The sequence below is a fragment of the Nerophis lumbriciformis genome, linkage group LG28, assembly GCF_033978685.3.
Source record: "Nerophis lumbriciformis linkage group LG28, RoL_Nlum_v2.1, whole genome shotgun sequence".
Classification (NCBI taxonomy): Eukaryota; Metazoa; Chordata; class Actinopteri; order Syngnathiformes; family Syngnathidae; genus Nerophis; species Nerophis lumbriciformis.
In genome coordinates, this window is record NC_084575.2 from 1885095 (window position 1) to 1905369 (window position 20275).

General features: G+C 39.2%; 2 protein-coding genes across 4 annotated transcripts in view; one reads left to right on the top strand and one right to left on the bottom strand.

Moving 5' to 3' along the window:
• LOC133570515 (uncharacterized) overlaps positions 1-20275 on the top strand; it is a 905074-nt gene that overhangs the window by 871676 nt on the left and 13123 nt on the right. Inside the window, exon 1 of one of the 2 annotated variants that reach the window (XM_061923195.2) lies at positions 4840-5254. The exons of the other annotated variant lie outside the window; for it this stretch is intronic. Within the exon in view, the coding sequence (XP_061779179.1) occupies positions 5131-5254 (124 nt within the window). The 5' untranslated portion in view covers positions 4840-5130. Of the gene's footprint in view, positions 1-4839; positions 5255-20275 lie in introns of those variants that run through there. 2 annotated transcript variants of the gene reach the window in all.
• LOC133570532 (uncharacterized) overlaps positions 1-20275 on the bottom strand; it is a 508763-nt gene that overhangs the window by 426963 nt on the left and 61525 nt on the right. The window lies entirely within an intron of this gene.

Sequence of the window (20275 nt, forward strand, 5' to 3'; positions counted from 1 at the left end):
CCAAATGAACTCAAAGTCAAGTCAACTCAACTCAACTAACACTTGGTGGACATTCAAGCCACAAAATGCAAATGGAGTATTGTTGGTGTATTTTGGATGGTTATAGAGGACCTCCCATTGGCTCCATTGCAAGTGGACTTGTATTTATATTGTATTAGATGATATGTGGATGTTGTGCTTACTTGGACTGTGATGAAGCTGTGAGGACTCAGGTGCTTTGTCTTCATGCTCTTCAGTCTTCACAGAGACAACAGTCAGTGGAAACTTGCTGACATCATCCTCCTCCTGCCCTACAACACACTCTCCCTCCTCTTCCTCTTTAAAATAAGGGGGCTGTGGATCTTCCTTGTCCCCTTTAAAATGTGAGGGCTGTGGATCCTCTAAAGTGAAACTGTCCCCCTGTAGATGAGGGAGACATTCTTCTTGGTGTCCAATCAGCTGATGGATGTCTACAGGACACAAACAAAACACATTTTAACTCCTACATGCTGAATATTAAATTGTACATGAAGTATAGGGCTATGGCTATTGAACATTTTATTAATCAAGTGTTCTACTGGAAATGTTTTCGATTAATCTGGATAAAACATAGTGTTGCTTGGTTAAAGGGGAACATTATCACAATTTCAGAAGGGTTAAAACCATTAAAAATCAGTTCCCAGTGGCTTATTTTATTTTTCGAAGTTTTTTTCTAAATTTTACCCATCACGCAATATCCCTAAAAAAAGCTTCAAAGTGCCTGATTTTAACCATCGTTATATACACCCGTCCATTTTCCTGTGACGTCACATAGTGATGCCAATACAAACAAACATGGCGGATAGAACAGCAAGCTATAGCGACATTAGCTCGGATTCAGACTCGGATTTCAGCGGCTTAAGCGATTCAACAGATTACGCATGTATTGAAACGGATGGTTGTAGTGTGGAGGCAGGTAGCGAAAACCAAATTGAAGAAGAAACTGAAGCTATTGAGCCATATCGGTTTGAACCGTATGCAAGCGAAACCCACGAAAACGACACGACAGCCAGCGACACGGGAGAAAGCGAGGACGAATTCGGCGATGGCCTTCTAACCAACGATTGGTATGTGTTTGTTTGGCATTAAAGGAAACTAACAACTATGAACTAGGTTTACAGCATATGAAATACATTTGGCAACAACATGCACTTTGAGAGTGCAGACAGCCCAGTTTTCATCAATTAATATATTCTGTAGACATACCCTCATCCGCTCTCTTTTCTTGGGGGTCTGGCGGCAGATTTCTTTGACTTTATGGTTGGAAATGCATCTACTTTGAGTGTCGCAGGATATCCACACATTCTTGCCATCTCTGTCGTAGCATAGCTTTCGTGGGTAAAGTGTGCGGAACAAACGTCCAATTTCTTGCCACTTTGGCATCTTTGGGCCACTGGTGCAACTTGAATCCGTCCCTGTTGGTGTTGTTACACCCTCCGACAACACACCCACGAGGCATGATGTCTCTAAGGTACAGAAAACAGTCGAAAAAACGGAAAATAACAGAGCTGATTTGACTTGGTGTTTGTAATGTGTTTGAGAAAATGGCGGATTACTTCCCGATGTGACATCACGCTGTGACGTCATCGCTCCGAGAGCGAATAACAAAAAGGCGTTTAATTCGCCAAAATTCACCCATTTAGAGTTTGGAAATCGGTTAAAAAAATATATGGTCTTTTTTCTGCAACATCAAGGTATATATTGACGCTTACATAGGTCTGGTGATAATGTTCCCCTTTAAAGACAAATTTAAGCGACTTTAAGACATTTCACTTAATAATGAACGGCCAATTGGTTTGAGATGGTATGAGATCAAGATGTCATCTTTAGATCAGGCTTTGTTTTTTCCACAATCACTGCCACATTAAAAAGTCAAAGTACCAATGATTGTCACACACACACTAGGTGTGGCCAGATTATTCTCTGCATTTGACCCATCACCCTTGATCACCCCCTGGGAGGTGAGGGGAGCAGTGAGCAGCAGCGGTGCAATAACTTTTATGGTGATTTAACTCCCACTTCCAACCTTTGATGCTGAGTGCCAAGCAGGGAGGTAATGGGTCCCATTTTTATAGTCTTTGGTATGACTCAGTCGGGGTTTGAACTCACAACCTAGTAGTCAGCATGCACACTACATCGAGTCGGTCGATGTAGTAGGTGTTGTAGTAGGTCAGGGGTCGGCAACCCGCGGCTCCAAAGCCGCATGCGGCTCTTTGATCACTCTGATTCGGCTAAGCTGCATACTTGCTGACCCTCCCAATTTTTCCGGGAGACTTCCGGATTTCAGTGCCTCTCCCGGAGCAAACATTCCCCGATTTTCACCCGGACAACAACATTGAGGGCGTGCCGTGATGGCACTGCCTTTAGCGTCCTCTACAACCTGTCGTGGCGTCCGCTTTTTCACCATACTATCTGCGTGCCGGCCCAGTCACATGTTGTATGCGACCTCTGCTTACACACGTAAGTGACTGCAAAGCATACTTGGTCAACAGCCATACAGGTCACACTGAGGGTGGCCGTATAAAACAACTTTAACACTGTTACTAATATGCGCCACACTGTGAACCCACACCAAACAAGTATGACAAACACATTTCGGGAGAACATCCGCACTGTAACACAACATAAACACAACAGAACAAATATCCAGAATCCCATGCAGCCCTAACTCTTCCAGGCTACATTGTACACCCCCGCTACCACCAAACCCCACCCACCTCAACCGGGGGGGGGGGGGGCGAAAGAGTTAGGGCTGCATGGGATTATGGGTATTTGTTCTGTTGTGTTTATGTTGTGTTACAATGCGGATGTTCTCCCGAAATGTTTTTGTCATTCTTGTTTGGTGTGGGTTCACAGTGTGGCGCATATTTGTAACAGTGTTAAAGTTGTTTATATGGCCACCCTCAGTGTGACCTGTATGGCTGTTGACCAAGTATGCATTGCAGTCACTCATGTGTGTCTGCAGAAGCCGCATACAACATGTAACTGGGCTGTCACGCTGCATGTACAAATGGTTGTAGAGGGCGCTAAAGGCAGTGCCATCACGGCACGCCCTTATTACTGTTGTTAGGGTGAAAATCAGCAGACGTTCGTGAGAAAAGTTACCCTGAAATTCGGGAGTCTCCCGGAAAAATCGGGAGGGTTGGCAAGTGTGATGCTGTCAAGCAGCATTCATATCAAACTTGCGGGCCGCACTATCATTACATTTTCATATTAAGGTACGGGCCGCGTGTCTGAGACCCCTGGTTTATACATAGCACAAAGCAAAAATAAACTTTGTATGCAGTGTTATTTCATTTTAAATTTCAAAAGAGTTTTGTGGCTCCCATTGTTTTCTTTAATTTGTGAAACGGGTCAAAATGGCTCTTTGAGTGGTAAAGGTTGCCGACCCCTGTAGTAGGTTAATGGCTGCACCAATATGAAGGAAATAACAGGTCCGTATAGCTTTTACACACATAAATAACTTGTCAAACCTGCCAGCTAGCAGGCTAGGTTTACAGCGTCAGTTACCATGGTAACTGACTCTGACTTTGTCTTAGTTTTGTGTAAACATGTTGATACACTTTGTTACAAACTGAGAGGAACATCAACCTCTCATAAATATTGTGTGTCTGAACATCCTCACATGACAATTCATCTTCCTATAGACAATCTATTGAAGAAAAGTGTTAATAATAAATATAAAGTTAGTAAAGATGTGAGAGTAAGAAGTAAACAAACCTGTTGTGTGTAACACAACTTGATGTTTTTCATGTTGTCGCTCCTTCTCCTCTTTTGTTGGACAAAGTTCCTCCTCGTACTCTGCTATGGTTCTTTCGCACATTTTCACACAATCACAACACTTTACACTCACACTTGATCTCTGCTTAGCGATGTGTTTTCATCTCTCTTTGTTAGCAGCTAACAAGCTAAGCTAACTAGCAAGCTAAGCTAGCTGGAGAAGTGCGCTCTGACTAATATACAAACAGTTATTATGACTCTATTTAATAGAGTGTAATAAAGGACATATATGTGTACATGGACGCACAGATTAAGAACACTGAACTGTGACGACTGCAATAACGTCTTCACCGTCAGACGCCATCTTGCTTTATCCTCGCCCTGTTTGCTTCGCGCGCAGTCTTGTCAGATCTCGCGAGAGAAACAAGTAAGCACCTCACTCTTCCAGCTCTTATATTTATACATTGTTTTTATTTACTCTAACCAACTATGAAATGATATAACATATATACAATGTGCTTCTGTCAGCAGCTACACTTTTCCTAACTAAGAGTTTCCCGCTTGTCTCCAACCCTTCCCCCATGCATTCCTGAGCTAAGATAAAAGGCGACACTATTACATTGTAAAACAACAGACACTTTACTTTTGCTTGTCCTTATGTCCCTGCAAGATGATGTTATGTTTTGGACGCATGGCTGCAATGGTTGTGATCTCTCGGATGCAGAATTTTACACCAGTAAAACCAGCAAAGCAGTAATTATAGTCTGCACATTGTGTTGTTGTTGAATGATATTTATCTGATTTAAAGTCAAATACAGTTTATATACTTGTCTGTCTATCTGTGTTGGCCCTGCGATGAGATGGTGACTTGTCCAGGGTGTACCCCGCCTTCCGCCCAAATGCAGCTGAGGTAGGCTCCAGCACCCCCCGCGACCCGAAAGGGACACGCGGTAGATAAATGGATGGATGGATCATTTGTTGCCGTGCTTTTTTGTGGAGACACCATGAAAACATACATTTAGAATGAATCGTTCATGACTTGCCCATCACTATGACTCATTGGCCCCGCCCCTAAGTGACGCATGCGTGGAGGATATGCGCTTTGCTGCAAAGTCTTCCTTTACTCCACACACGCTTCTAAGCCTCGCTACTAACTACACTTTATTCATCCTCCGTGTCAGGATAAACTCCACTCGTCTCAGTCAACTTTGGACATTATTAGGCCCGCTTAGCTTGCTACTTGTTTTAGCGCGCTAGTTAGCTTAGCGTGCTAGTTAGCTTAGCGCGCTAGTTAGCTTAGCTTGTTAGCTGCTAACAAAGAGACGCGGATTTGATCAACACATCGCTTAGTTAAGATCAAGTGTGAGTGTAAAGTGTTGTGATTGTGTGAACATGTGTGAAAGAACGATAGCAGAGTACAAAGAAGAACTTTCTCGGACAAAAGAAGAGAACAAGAGACTACGTCAACTACTGGACGCTGTTTTCAAGAAACCTCAAGTTGTGTTACACAGAACAGGTTTGTTTACTTCTTACTCTCACATGTTTACTAACTTTATATTTCATTATTAACATGAACATGACGTGTTAGATTAATTGTGATTAATAGGTGTAGTCAGACACATGATTGTTATTGTGTTATTAATGTGATTATCAGACAGCAGTCATTTCCATTAGATAATGTTCAAATATAGGTGATTTGGCACACTTATAATTAAAATAACAAAAATAATGTTGTTTTTCATCAGATATGTACTAGTATTGTATATGTGGATGGGGGCCATGCTTTGGAAATAATGTGTAGCCCTTTCAGAGATCACATTTAGTTCCACTTTAAACATTCACATGTTGCACAATGAGATGAGATGGTATAACGTGAACAATTCTGGAACTTTCTAACTCGGGGGGGGGGGGCGATGTATTGGGTATAACAAAATGGTGTCTGCCAATGCGGTTTACAATGTCACTACGTCAGTAGTTGTCAAACTTTTTTCACCAAGTACCACCTCAGAAAATACTTGGATCTCCAAGTACCACCATCATGAACAGTATTAAAATACAGTAGCATAGTAGGCCTTAATTATTCATTAAAAACAAGGTAGACACGTTATTTAACAAGTATATTTAATATTTTTAGTTACTGTAACATTACACACAGTTTGAACAGTAACACTGTGTTTGCGTGTAGGAAAATAAAACACTGTACTTAAATAATACGCAGTGTGCACCAGATAGACTCTGGTGCGCACCAGTTAGTTTGTAGGATGCAGCTTCCTCAGTTGACCTCTGACCTGGTCCACAGAGATGACTAATGTCTGCGTAGAGGAGGAGGAGGAGGAGGAGGAGGAGGGGGGTGCAGCCATAGCTGGGGGGGAGGCGTGTTGAGGGGGTGGCTGCAATGAGGAGTGGGGGGTGAGGAAGACACGTGCTGGGTGAAGAAGTTATTCAAGTCACTCTATTGTCCCCCCTACTGCTCTGGTCTTTGTCTTGTGGCCTGTGATGGTTTTCACACCTTCCCAGACCTCCCTCATGTTGTTCTGCTGCAGCTTCTTCCTGTAGCTGTCCTTAGCCTTCCTCTCCTCCCGTTGTGCTGCTCTCATTGCCTCCCTGTCTCCACTCCTGAAGCAGCTTTCTTCTTGTTGAGGACAGCTTTAAGCTCCTGTGTTACCCAGGGTTTGTTATCAGGGTAGCACCGAACAGTCTTAGCAGGGCAGGTCACGTCTACGCAGAAGTTGAGGTCATCCGTAAGACAGTGAGTCAGACCATCAATGTCCTCACCTTGTGGAAACTGTGTAGCAGAATGACATCACACTAAGACATTCAGTGACAGTTTTCCAGTGTTTATCAGTCATTTTTCTTTACTTATTTAGAATTTTGGTTTGATTGATTGAAACTTTTATTAGTAGATTGCACAGTACAGTACATATTCCGTACAATTGACCACTAAATGGTAACACCCCAATAAGTTTTTCAACTTGTTTAAGTCGGGGTCCACTTAAATTGATTCATGATACAGATATATACTATCATCATAATACAGTCATCACACAAGTTAATCATCAGAGTATATACATTGAATTATTGACATTATTATCTGTATCTACATTTGATTATTTACATTTGATTATTTACAATCCGGGGATGTGGGATGTGGAAGGGAGGGTGTTAGTTTAGGGTTGAAGTTGCCTGGAGGTGTTGTTTTAGTGCGGTTTTGAAGGAGGATAGAGATGCCCTTTCTTTTACACCTGTTGGGAGTGCATTCCATATTGATGTGGCATAGAAAGAGAATGAGTTAAGACCTTTGTTAGATGGGAATTTGGGTTTAACATGGTTAGTGGAGCTCCCCCTGGTGTTGTGGTTATGGCGGTCATTTACGTTAAGGAAGTAGTTTGACATGTACTTCGGTATCAGGGAGGTGTAGCGGATTTTATAGACTAGGCTCAGTGCAAGTTGTTTTACTCTGTCCTCCAACCTGAGCCAGCCCACGTTGGAGAAGTGGGTAGGAGTGAGGTGTGATCTGGGGTGGAGGTCTAGAAGTAATCTGACTAGCTTGTTCTGGGATGTTTGGAGTCTAGATTTGAGGGTTTTGGAGGTGCTAGGGTACCAGGAGGTGCATGCGTAATCGAAAAAGGGTTGAATGAGAGTTCCCGCTAGAATCTTCATGGTGCTTTTGTTGACCAGAGAGGAGATTCTATAGAGAAATCTCGTTGGTTGGTTGACCTTTCTCTAAAGAATCTCCTCTCTGGTCGACAAAAGCACCATGAAGATTGGTACAGTAAAAACCTTTTAAACAAAGTGTTTGCTCGTGAAAATTTCTGAAATTTGTAGGTGTATTCTTGCTATTGTTTACATTTTCAGAATGTATAATATTGTTTTTTAGAGAAATGCTTTGACATTTTGTTATTATTGTTAATATTATCTGGAATACATTTTTGGCAGCAGCAAAGTGGCCATTTGGGTTGTTTTTAGCTCTAAAAAGGGTATTTCAACAAGTAAACAGTACAGTAGGTACTTGATTTTGATATATGTAATGCTCATAATGTTACGATCCGCTGCCCGGATCATAGTTTGTTTATGTTTGAGTCACGTGTTTTCAGCACCTTGATTTTGTTTGTTTTCAGTTGCCATGTCAACCGATTACATTCACCTGCCTCTGGTTAGTGTTCGGGACGCGCACCTGTTGCCCGGGCACTAATCAGAGGGCTATTTAGTCTTTGCCCTGGCCTCACTCGGTCTGGCTTCCTAGTTTGTTCTTACACAACTGATGACGACGATTATTTCCTGTGCTTTAGCTGCTAGTTCTCACGCTAGGCTATTTTGGTTTGCTAGCTCCCACGCTAGCCCTTTTGTTTTTGCCTTTTTGTGCTACGTGCATGTCTTTTATTATTCACCGTATGATTTATATTTTAAATAAATCATATTCCTACCTGCAAGCTGTGTCCGAAGCCGTCTGCATCCTTGGGAGAACCACACCCGCATCACGATGCGACCAGGTCGTTACACATAAGGCTATTCTAGTAAAATACGCGTGTGTAAATATGCGATGTGTAAATATCAAAATATTACGTGGAATCACTTTTTGTCAGGCAATGTTACATTTAATGACAATTTTACATAAATGAATACATCCACACATGTTGTACATATTTATTATGTGCAGGAAGAAATAACAGTTACAATTGTGTGTATCTTCCAAACAAGAAAGAGGTTTTATCACATCAACATGGGACTAACAATAATAACGATAAAGTCTTGAATAATGTCAAACACGTAGCGATACAACAACCAGGAAGATAAAGTGTTTGTCTCACACCTACTAATCCTCTGTGGACACACCAAGACAAAAATGCAGGTTCAGCGAATGAAATGCATTTTTGGCAGGCATTCACATTTTGCCACAACACCCCTAAACGGACATGAGAGAAAGTCCTAGTTGGAAATACAGCCCAATTACCGTATTTTCCGCACTATAAGGCGCATCGGATTATTAGCCGCACCTTCAATGAATTACATATTTCATAACTTTGTCCACCAATAAGCCGCCCCGGACTATAAGCCGCGCCTACGCTGCGCTAAAGGGAATGTCAAAAAAACAGTCAGATAGGTCAGTCAAACTTTAATGATATATTAAAAACCAGCGTTCTAACAACTCTGTTCACTCCCAAAATGTACGCAAATGTGCAATCACAAACATAGTAAAATTCAAAATAGTGCAGAGCAATAGCAACATAATGTTGCTCGAACGTTAATGTCACAACACACAAAATAAACATAGCGCTCACTTTCTGAAGTTATTCTTCATTCGTAAATCCTTCGTCTTCGGTGTCCGAAGTGAAAAGTTGGGCAAATTTACGATCCACTGGCAGATGTTGGCGTCGTCTGGCGCTGCCTCCTCGTCTTAGTGAAGGTGTGTTCGCCTTCTGTCATCCATTGTTCCCACGCAGTTAGCAGTCTAGCTTCGAATGCCCTGTTGACACCAATATCTAGCGGCTGGAGGTCTTTTGTCAATCCACCCGGAATGACGGCAAGTATTGAATTAAGCGCGTAAGCGTGTCTCTCAATGTGCTGTTATGAGCTAGCAAATATAACAACTACACTACCCAGCATGCAACGATAGTTACGAGCATGCGCGGTAGCCCTGAGAAGCGTTGTTGTATGCTGGGAGTTAGAATGTGGTTATGAGCACGCTGTAAGTAAACGTTGAGAACTCAGTTAACACGCCTCGTCTGCATTATTTATAATTAGACAGACAACACACTTAATAGGAGCCATTTTGGGGTCTTTACATAAACACACAAATGGAAATGAAACGTCACATATCCCAGCATGCACCGCGCGCTTCTTCTACGGGGAAAAAAGATGGCGGCTGTTTACCGTAGTTGCGAGACCTAAACTTTATGAAAATGAATCTTAATATTTATCCATATATAAAGCGCACCGGGTTATAAGGCGCACTGTCAGCTTTTGAGAAAATTTGTGGTTTTTAGGTGCGCCTTATAGTGCGGAAAATACGGTAACTCCTGAACTGGCATTTTCACACACACCTCAAACCATGCGCACACATCCAATGCTATCTGGTGCTCACCAGAAACTATCTGGTGCACACCAGAAACTTATCTGGTGCACACCAGAAACATATCTAAACACATGTTGTCCCCATGTTCCTTTAGGGGCTCTGTTAAAAATAAGTAAGTGGCTTGTTTAAAAAACAAATCAACATTTAAACAATAAATGACATGATGGGAGTCAGTGGCGCCCCCTTACGTCATTCATTGCAATGACAGAAGAGTGAAAGTCATTGAAATTGTGGCCATAATACTCCCTGATTTTTTACATCTACCCCTTGTTCATGTTTATATTCTTGTTCCCTTTTACTCCTATGTAAGATAGTTTTTATACAGAACATTAATACAATATTCAAATATCACAGAATGTGACGTTTCAAAAGCACCTTTGTAAAAACAATTGTAAGTCCAGGAAGTGACGTAGTCTTCCGGTACCTATGGAGTAGTGACATTGACCACCACCACCGGAATATGTTTTATTTATTTCATGACAGCAGGTCCTCTAAACGTTAAAACATCATCGACACGATTGAACACAGCATCCAGCAGTGGAAACGTGGCTTTATTTACTATCAAGTTCCTATTTTTAATTGTTGAAATGAAATCAGCAGTTGTTTTGATAGCGGCTAAATTAGCGTGCTGGATATTTGTACATGGGATCACGTCTGCGCCGAGTGGATGCGCAGAGGGTTGAAACAGCGCTTGTGTCTTCTTACTTACGTTTACTTGAACATCATATCCAGCACCATCTGCTGGTCACATTGTGTACCACAGTCACTTGAACTGCATGTCATGACACCTACTAACTCCTATGTCACTCAAAAGTGCACATTTTAACCAAGCATGCTTGCATATATATATATATATATATATATATATATATATATATATATATATATATATATATATATATATATATATATATATATATATATATATATGTATATATATATACAGTTAGGTCCATAAATATTTGGACATTGACACAATTTTCAGTATTGCAGCTCTGTACAACACCACAATGGATTTGAAATGAAACAATCAAAATGTGCTTTAAGTGCAGACTTTGAGCTTTAATTTGAGGGTATTTACATCCAAATCAGGTGAACGGTGTAGGAATTACAACACATTTTATATGTGCCTTCCACTTTTTAAGGGACCAAAAGTAATTGGATAATTGGCTACTCAGCTGTTCCGTGGCCACGTTTGTGTTATTCCCTTGTTTTTTTTCATTTATTTCATTTACAAAAAGCAGATAAAAGGCCTAGATGTCATTTCCAGTGTGGTATATTCATTTGTAATCTGGGGAGGTCATTTCTCAATATGAAGTCCAAAGAGCTGTCACTGTCAGTAAAGCAAGCCATCATTAGGCTGAAAAATCAAAACAAAGCCATCAGAGAGATAGCAAAAACATGAAGTGTGGCCAAATCAACTGTTTGGTACATTCTTAAAAAGATAGAACGCACTGCTGAGCTCAGCAACACCAAAAGACATGGAAGACCAGGAAAACAAGTGTGGTGGATGACAGACAAATACCTTCCCTTGTCAAGAAAAAACCCTTCACAACAGTTGGCCAGATAAAGAAAAGTCTCCAGGAGGTAGGTGTATCTGTGTCCAAGTCAACAATGAAGAGAAGACTTCACCAGAGGAAATACAGAGGGTTCATCACAAGGTGTAAACCACTGGTGAGCCTCAAAAACAGGAAGGCCAGATTAGAGTTTGCCAAGAAACATGTAAAAGAGCCTGTGCAGTTCTGGAACAACATCTTTGGCTCAGATGAGACAAGGATCAACTTGTAGCAGAATGATGGAAAGAGAAGAGTATGGAGGAGGGAAGGAACTGCTCAAGATCCAAAGCATACCACCTCATCAGTGAAGCATGGTGGTAGTGTAGTGGCGTGGGCATGCATGGCTGTCAGTGGAACTGGATCTCTTATATTTATTGATGATGTGACAGCTGACAAAAGCAGCAGAATGAATTCTGAAGTGTTTGGGGCAATATTATCTGCTCATATTCAGCCAAATGCTTCAAATCTCATTGGACGGCACTTCACAATGCAGATGGACAATGACTCGAAGCATACTGCGAAAGCAACCAAAGAGTTTTTTAAGGCAAAGAAGTGGAATGTTCTGCAATGGTCAAGTCAATCACCTGACCTGAATCCGATTGAGCATGAATTTCACTTGCTGAAGACAAAACTGAAGGGAAAATGCCCAAAGAACAAGCAGGAAGTGAAGACAGCTGCAGCAGAGGCCTGGCAGAGCATCACCAGGGACCAAACCCAGCGTCTGGTGATGTCTGTGTGTTCCACACTTCAGGCTGTCATTGACTGCAAAGGATTTGCAACAACGTATTAGAAAGTGACAATTTGATTTATGATTATGTTAGTTTATCCAATTACTTTTGGTCCCTTAAAAGGTGGAAGGCACATATAAAATGTGTTGTAATTCCTACACCGTTCACCTGATTTGGATGTAAATACCCTCAAATTAAAGCTCAAAGTCTGCACTTAAAGCACATCTTGATTGTTTCATTTCAAATCCATTATGGTGTTGTACAGAGCTGGAATACTGAAAATTGTGTCAATGTCCAAATATTTATGGACCTAACTGTATATATATATATATATATATATATATATATATATATATATATATATATATATATATATATATATATATATATGAATATATACATATATGAATATATACATATATGAATATATATATATATATATATACATATATATGGGAAGAAAAAAAAAAATATATATATATATACACAGTATATTAGGGCTGCAACAACTAATCGATTAAATCAATTAAAATAGATTATAAAAATAGTTGGCGATTAATTGATTAATTTAGTGATCGATTCGTTGGAGCTATGCACATGCGCAGAGGCTACTTTTTAATTTTTTAAATATTTTATAAACTGCAACATTTACAAACAGCTGAGCAACAATAATCAAAATTAGTATGGTGCCAGTATGCTGTTTTTTTCTCAATAAAATACTGGAAAGGATAAAAATGTAGTTTGTCTCTTTTATCCGATTATTGATCGATTAATCGAAGTAATAATCGACAGATTAATCGATTATCAAATTAGTTGTTAGTTGCAGCCCTAATATATATATATATATATATATATATATATATATATATATATATATATATAAAATATATATATATATATATACATATATATATATATATATATATATATATATATATATATATATATTATTAGTTGTTAGTTGCAGCCCTAATATATATATATATATATATATATATATATATATATATATATATATATATATATATAGGTAATACGCAAGGACATTAACACATCCGACACATATGTAGGATTAACCGAGGGAGAATTCAAAACCAGATGGAACAATCACAAGGCTTCTTTCAGGAACCAAAACCTGCTGAATACCACAGAACTCAGCAAACACATTTGGGACCTCAAAGACAATAATGTTGAATATTCAATAACATGGCAAATTCTTGCATCCAGCACACCTTACAATAGTGGTAATAAAAGATGCAACCTATGCTTGAAAGAGAAACTGTTTATTATTTACCGTCCAGACCTGTCATCCCTCAACAAGCGCAGCGAAATTGTAACAGCATGCCGCCACAGACGGAAACACCTCCTAGGTAACACATGAGCCAATCACCACGCCCCTACGCCAGCCTGTACCCACCCACTCTGTGCCCTATATAAACCATGGTATGTGAATGCTCCCATTAAAATCTCCTGATGATTGAGGGAACCCCCCCTCATGAAACAGGCCTGTAGAGATGAAATAGTCTTGTGATTTTTTTCCCCACACATACATATATATATATATATATATATATATATATATATATATATATATATATATATATATATTAGGGCTGCAACTAACAACTAATGTGATAATCGATTAATCTGTCGATTATTACTTCGATTAATCAATCAATAATCGGATAAAAGAGACAAACTACATTTTTATCATTTCCAGTATTTTATTGAGAAAAAACAGCATACTGGCACCATACTTATTTTGATTATTGTTTCTCAGCTGTTTGTAAATGTTGCAGTTTATAAAATATTAAAAAAATTAAAAAGTAGCCTCTGCGCATGTGCATAGCTCCAACGAATCGATCACTAAATTAATCAATTAATCGCCAACTATTTTTATAATCTATTTTAATTGATTTAATCGATTAGTTGTTGCAGCCCTAATATACTGTATATATATATATATATATATATATATTTTGTTTTCATATATATATATATATATATATATATATATATATATATATATATATATATAAGTGTGTGTGTATGTATATATATATATATATATATATAAGTGTGTGTGTATGTATATATATATATATATATATATATATATATATATATATATAATGTGTGTGTACATGTATATATGTGTGTACATGTATATATATATGTGTATATATGTACTGTATATTAGGGCTGGGCGATATGGCCTTTTTTAATATCTCGATATTTTTAGGCCATATCGCGATACACGATATATATGTGGATATGTTTAGGCCATGTCACGATACACCATATATATGTGGATATGTTTAGGCCATGTCACGATACACCATATATATGTGGATATGTTTAGGCCATGTCACGATACACCATATATATGTGGATATGTTTAGTCCATGTCACCATACATCATATATATGTGGATATGTTTGGGCCATGTCACGATACACCATATATATGTGGATATGTTTAGGCCATGTCACGATACACCATATATATGTGGATATGTTTAGTCCATGTCACGATACACCATATATATGTGGATATGTTTAGGCCATGTCACTATACACCATATATATGTGGATATGTTTAGGCCATGTCACGATACACCATATATATGTGGATATGTTTGGGCCATGTCACGATACACCATATATATGTGGATATGTTTAGGCCATGTCACGATACACCATATATATGTGGATATGTTTAGGCCATGTCACCATACACCATATATATGTGGATATGTTTAGGCCATGTCACGATACACCATATATATGTGGATATGTTTAGTCCATGTCACCATACATCATATACCGTATATGTGGATATGTTTAGTCCATGTCACCATACACCATATATATGTGGATATGTTTAGGCCATGTCACCATACACCATATATATGTGGATATGTTTGGGCCATGTCACGATACACCATATATATGTGGATATGTTTAGGCCATGTCACGATACACCATATATATGTGGATATGTTTAGGCCATGTCACGATACACCATATATATGTGGATATGTTTAGGCCATGTCACGATACACCATATATATGTGGATATGTTTAGGCCATGTCACCATACACCATATATATGTGGATATGTTTAGGCCATGTCACGATACACCATATGTATGTGGATATGTTTAGGCCATGTCACCATACACCATATATATGTGGATATGTTTAGGCCATGTCACAATACACCATATATATGTGGATATGTTTAGTCCATGTCACGATACACCATATATATGTGGATATGTTTAGTCCATGTCACCATACACCATATATATGTGGATATGTTTAGTCCATGTCACCATACACCATATATATGTGGATATGTTTAGTCCATGTCACCATACACCATATATACCGTATTTTCCGCACTATAAGCCGCACCTAAAAACCACAAATTTTCACAAAAGCTGACAGTGCGGCTTATAACCCGGTGCGCCTTATACATGGATTAATATAAATATTTATTTTCATAAAGTTTTGGTCTCGCAACTACGGTAAACAGCCGCCATCTTTTTTCCCCGTAGAAGAGGAAGCGCTTCTTCTTCTATGGTAAGCAACTGCCAAGGTAAGCACCCGCCCCCGTAGAAGAGGAAGCGCTTCTTCTTCTACGGTAAGCAACCACCCGCCCCCGTAGAAGAAGAAGCGCGCGGGTATTACGTTTCATTTCCTTTGTGTGTTTACATCTGTAAAGACCACAAAATGGCTCCTACTAAGCGACACGCGTATAACGCAACAGCGCTAGCAAGCGAACTTCACCTGGATGATTTTAAAGGTGGTGCTTCTTGGTGTTTCCGGTTCATGAAAAGACGCAATCTCTCCATCCGCACACGGACTACTATTTCACAGCAACTGCCTAAAGACTTTCAAGAAAAGCTGGCTACTTTCCGTGCATATTGTAAAAACAAGATAGCTGAAAAAAAGATCCGGCCAGAGAACATTATCAACATGGACGAGGTTCCACTGACTTTTGATATTCCTGTGAACCGCACTGTGGATACAACGGGAGCACGTACGGTGAATATTCGCACCACAGGGAATGAGAAGTCGTCCTTCACTGTGGTTCTAGCTTGCCATGCTAATGGCCAGAAACTTCCACCCATGGTGATATTCAAAAGGAAGACCTTGCCAAAAGAGACCTTTCCAGCCGGCGTCATCATCAAAGCTAACTCGAAGGGATGGATAAGATGAAGAAAAGATGAGTGAGTGGTTAAGGGAAGTTTACGCGAAGAGGCCGGGTGGCTTTTTTCACGCAGCTCCGTCCATGTTGATATACGACTCCATGCGCGCCCACATCACGCTGGTTTTTAATATATTATTAAAGTTTGACTGACCTATCTGACTGTTTTTTTGACATTCCCTTTAGCGCAGTTAGATGCGGCTTACAACACGGGGCGGCTTATAGGTGGACAAAGTTTTGAAATATGCCGTTCATTGAAGGCGCGGCTTATAACCCAGGGCGGCTTATGGTGTGGAAAATACGGTATGTGGATATGTTTAGTCCATGTCACGATACACCATATATATGTGGATATGTTTAGGCCATGTCACGATACACCATATATATGTGGATATGTTTAGGCCATGTCACGATACATCATATATATGTGGATATTTTTCCTTAGCCTTGAATGAACACTTGATGCATATAATGACAGCAGTATGATGATTCTATGTGTCTACATTAAAACATTCTTCTTCATACTGCATTCATATATGCTACTTTTAAACTTTCATGCAGAGAGGGAAACCACAACTAGCTCAATTTAGCAAAAGTGTATTTATTAAACAGTTATTAAGCAGTGGCACAAACTAAGGCTGAAACGACGCGTCGACGTAGTCGACGTCATCGGTTACGTAAATACGTCGACGCCGTTTTTATGCTTCGACGCGTCACATATTTACGTCACACTGCCGTCATGGCGGAGCGCAAAGCAGATGATGCGAGCGGTGCGAGCGAGGGAAAAAAAGCACGGCAAAAGTCGTCAAAAGTGTGGGAGTATTTCAATAAACGGCCTAATAATGTTGTAGCGGTGAACAGCTGTCTCGTCAGCTGACGCGCGAGTTCGCAACCGTGGCTGCTTAGCAACCAGCCAAACCCCACTTAAAAAAATTATATTTTATCTTAGAGCACATCCGCATCCCTATTCACCTAGGCAACCCCAGGAAATGTATATAATTCGGCATTATTTCGGCCAGTCAGCTTATAAAATCAGAGCCGATCAGTTTACGTTCACGCGCAGGTATAACGCGGCGCGCTCCTGTCTCATCTGCTGGTGCGCGAGCCCGGTAATTAGACAGCTTTGTCAAATCAAGGAGTACAAAAGACGCCAGCGCAGAGTGGAAAAAGGTTTAGTTGATTACAGGTAACCCAGAGTTGTGCCAAAAGTATGTAAGATTTAATATTTCTCTTTGTGGGTGTGGCGCTGGTGAGATGGGGGCGGGGGGGGGGGGGGGGGTTGTGTGCATGTAGCGTGCTTAGTCTGGAGGCTAAATACACACAGTGTGTTATGTAACTGTTGTTTAGTGTTGATATTCTTTGCTTAGTTTGATAAATGTTGGAGCAGTTTGCTTCATCAGGAGGGTGAAGTCGCTCAATTTAAAGTGTTGGATTTAAGTGTGTTGGATCATTGGCTGCTGGTGAGGGCATAGAAAAAGGGGCATTTTTCTACCAGTAGACAGCGTTTAAGATTGAGTGTTTCACTGCTAAATGAATAATATATTTATATTGAATATGGATTTTAAATATGTATCTAAATAGGTGGTTAATTGGTTAGGTATTTATGTATTTGCATATTGGGTTTTCTGTTGCATTTATCTATTGTGTTTCTGGGTTTAAATGTATTTTATATGTATCTTGGTGCATTTATGTTGAGACAATTTATTTAAAATCTGTTTTAACTTAAAGGGAAAAGATGTGTCCATTTTCTTGCACTTGTTTAATGGTTAAGAGTTTGATAGCCTAATTAATAATTGTAAATTATGGGATTGATAATTGATTGATTTTTTTTACAGCATGTTAATCTTGTGGTGTTTTGTCCTTAAAGGTTTTTCACCTACTAAAGAAGCTAAAGGCTACTAAAGGCCACTAAAGACAGCTAATGACAGCTAAAGAAACTAAAGTCTATTAACACTGCTAAAGACTGCTAAAAAGACTAAAGAAGAAAAAAGAAGCTGTTTCTTCGTTGGAAAAACTGTTGCAAACTAAAGGAAAATAAAAGGAAAAAGTAACTTTTGAGTGAAATCCAGAAGCCACATTCAGCATTGGTACATCCCTTCAAGTGTGGGATAAGCACAGCGAAAAAAGCAAAACACTTGACAGTTGTTGTATGCACACTGTGTCGAGCGGAAATGGCCTATCATAGCAGCACAACGGCTATGAACAAACATTTGAAAAGAAAACACCCGACAGCGTTCTTGCCATCACCATCAACTAGTCATTCGTCCGCGTGAGTATACGTTGTCATCATTACACACAATCATGAATGTGTCATTTGTATCTGCGTTGTAAATTCATAAACTAAAACACTGTTTCGCTCTGAGAGGCGCGTTTGGCGTGCCTGTTCAGTGTTTACAAAGACGCTAACGTTAATTAGTTGTGCAAATACCTTTTACAACATTAACAGTTACATATACTATGTACAAACGAACAATTAACTTTCACTTTAATCATACTATCATTGTTGTGTTATGAAGCAAAATAAGCAATACTTTTACTTTTGTTGAAATGTTTACACTGTTACAGAATATTTCGTTTTGCACTTTTTTGTATTGGATGTTTATCTTTATTTTTGCCCATTTTAAAGCAAAATAAGCAATACTTTTACTTTAGAAATGCTTATACTATTGCAGAATATAAAGATTTGCACTGGATGTTTACTTTTATATTTGCACATTAAAAAGCAAATAAGCTACTTTTAATTTTGTTAAATGTTATAAGTTTTAAATGTTTACATTGTTACAGAATATTTTGTCATGTTGTTGTCAATGTTGACTGAGTGGCCATACTTTTTTTTTTTTGTAAATAAAAGTTATGCCTTTTGAAAAAACTGGCCAACATTTATTTTTTCATCTTCATTTTAAATAAAAAAAATAATTGGTAAAAGGAAAAATAATCTATAGATTAATCGAAAAAATAATCTATAGATTAACCGATTAATCGAACAAAAATAATAATCTATAGATTAATCGATAGAAAAATAATCGTTAGCTGCAGCCTTAGCACAAACATTCATGTCATTTCAAAACAGAAAATGCAAGATTGTCAGAGACATTTTAAAACAAGCTATTAGTGCACTTTTGTGCATGATGTCACTAAGATGACATATCAAAACAACACTCAATTAAAGTGCACTTTTTGTACAGAACGCCACTACAATAGTTTAAAACAAATAAAGTGCACTTTTGTGCATGATGTCACACAAGATATTTCAATAAGTGTCAAATAAAAATGATCTGCATAATAGGAAATCAAATAGTGTATGTCCTTCACTATGTGGTAGGTTCCTGCGGACGTTATCTCCTTCTGTTGTTGACTATTTGTTTCATACGGTGTTGATCTGGAAATGGTTGCTTGGGCATTTTGTGGGTGTGGCACAGAACGGTGATGTTGACATGCAGAGTTTCAAGCACTCTTCATTCTCTAGCGGGTGACTTTTCAAATGATGCTACATTAGCAGTGCTGCTACTTTTTGTAACGCTTTCGCCCCACACTTGACAAATTACAGTTGTCTGTTCACCATCTACCCGCTTGAAGCCAAACCACCGCCAGACGATGGACCCCCTGCTGTTTTTCTTTGGGAATTAATTCTTCCTTCATTTGTTACCAGATTCAATCTGGTAACAAATGTGCCAATCTGATTGGCACCTTCTTTCTCTCGTATTACCACTAGCACCACAGCTAACGTTACCATGCCGCTACCTGTCTGCTCCGTGAGAGCGTATGACGTTGCACACGTGACAGTATGTGACGTATGTAAGAAGGTGCGCTTGTTTTATGTCTCTGTGAGAAGGAGAGACAAGAAAGAGTGAGAAGAGCCTGTAGTGTAATGCCTGCAGCTAAAAGCAACTGTGTGAGAACATATACTCCAATATCACCATATAGTCATTTTCTATATCGCACAGAGACAAACCCACAATATATCC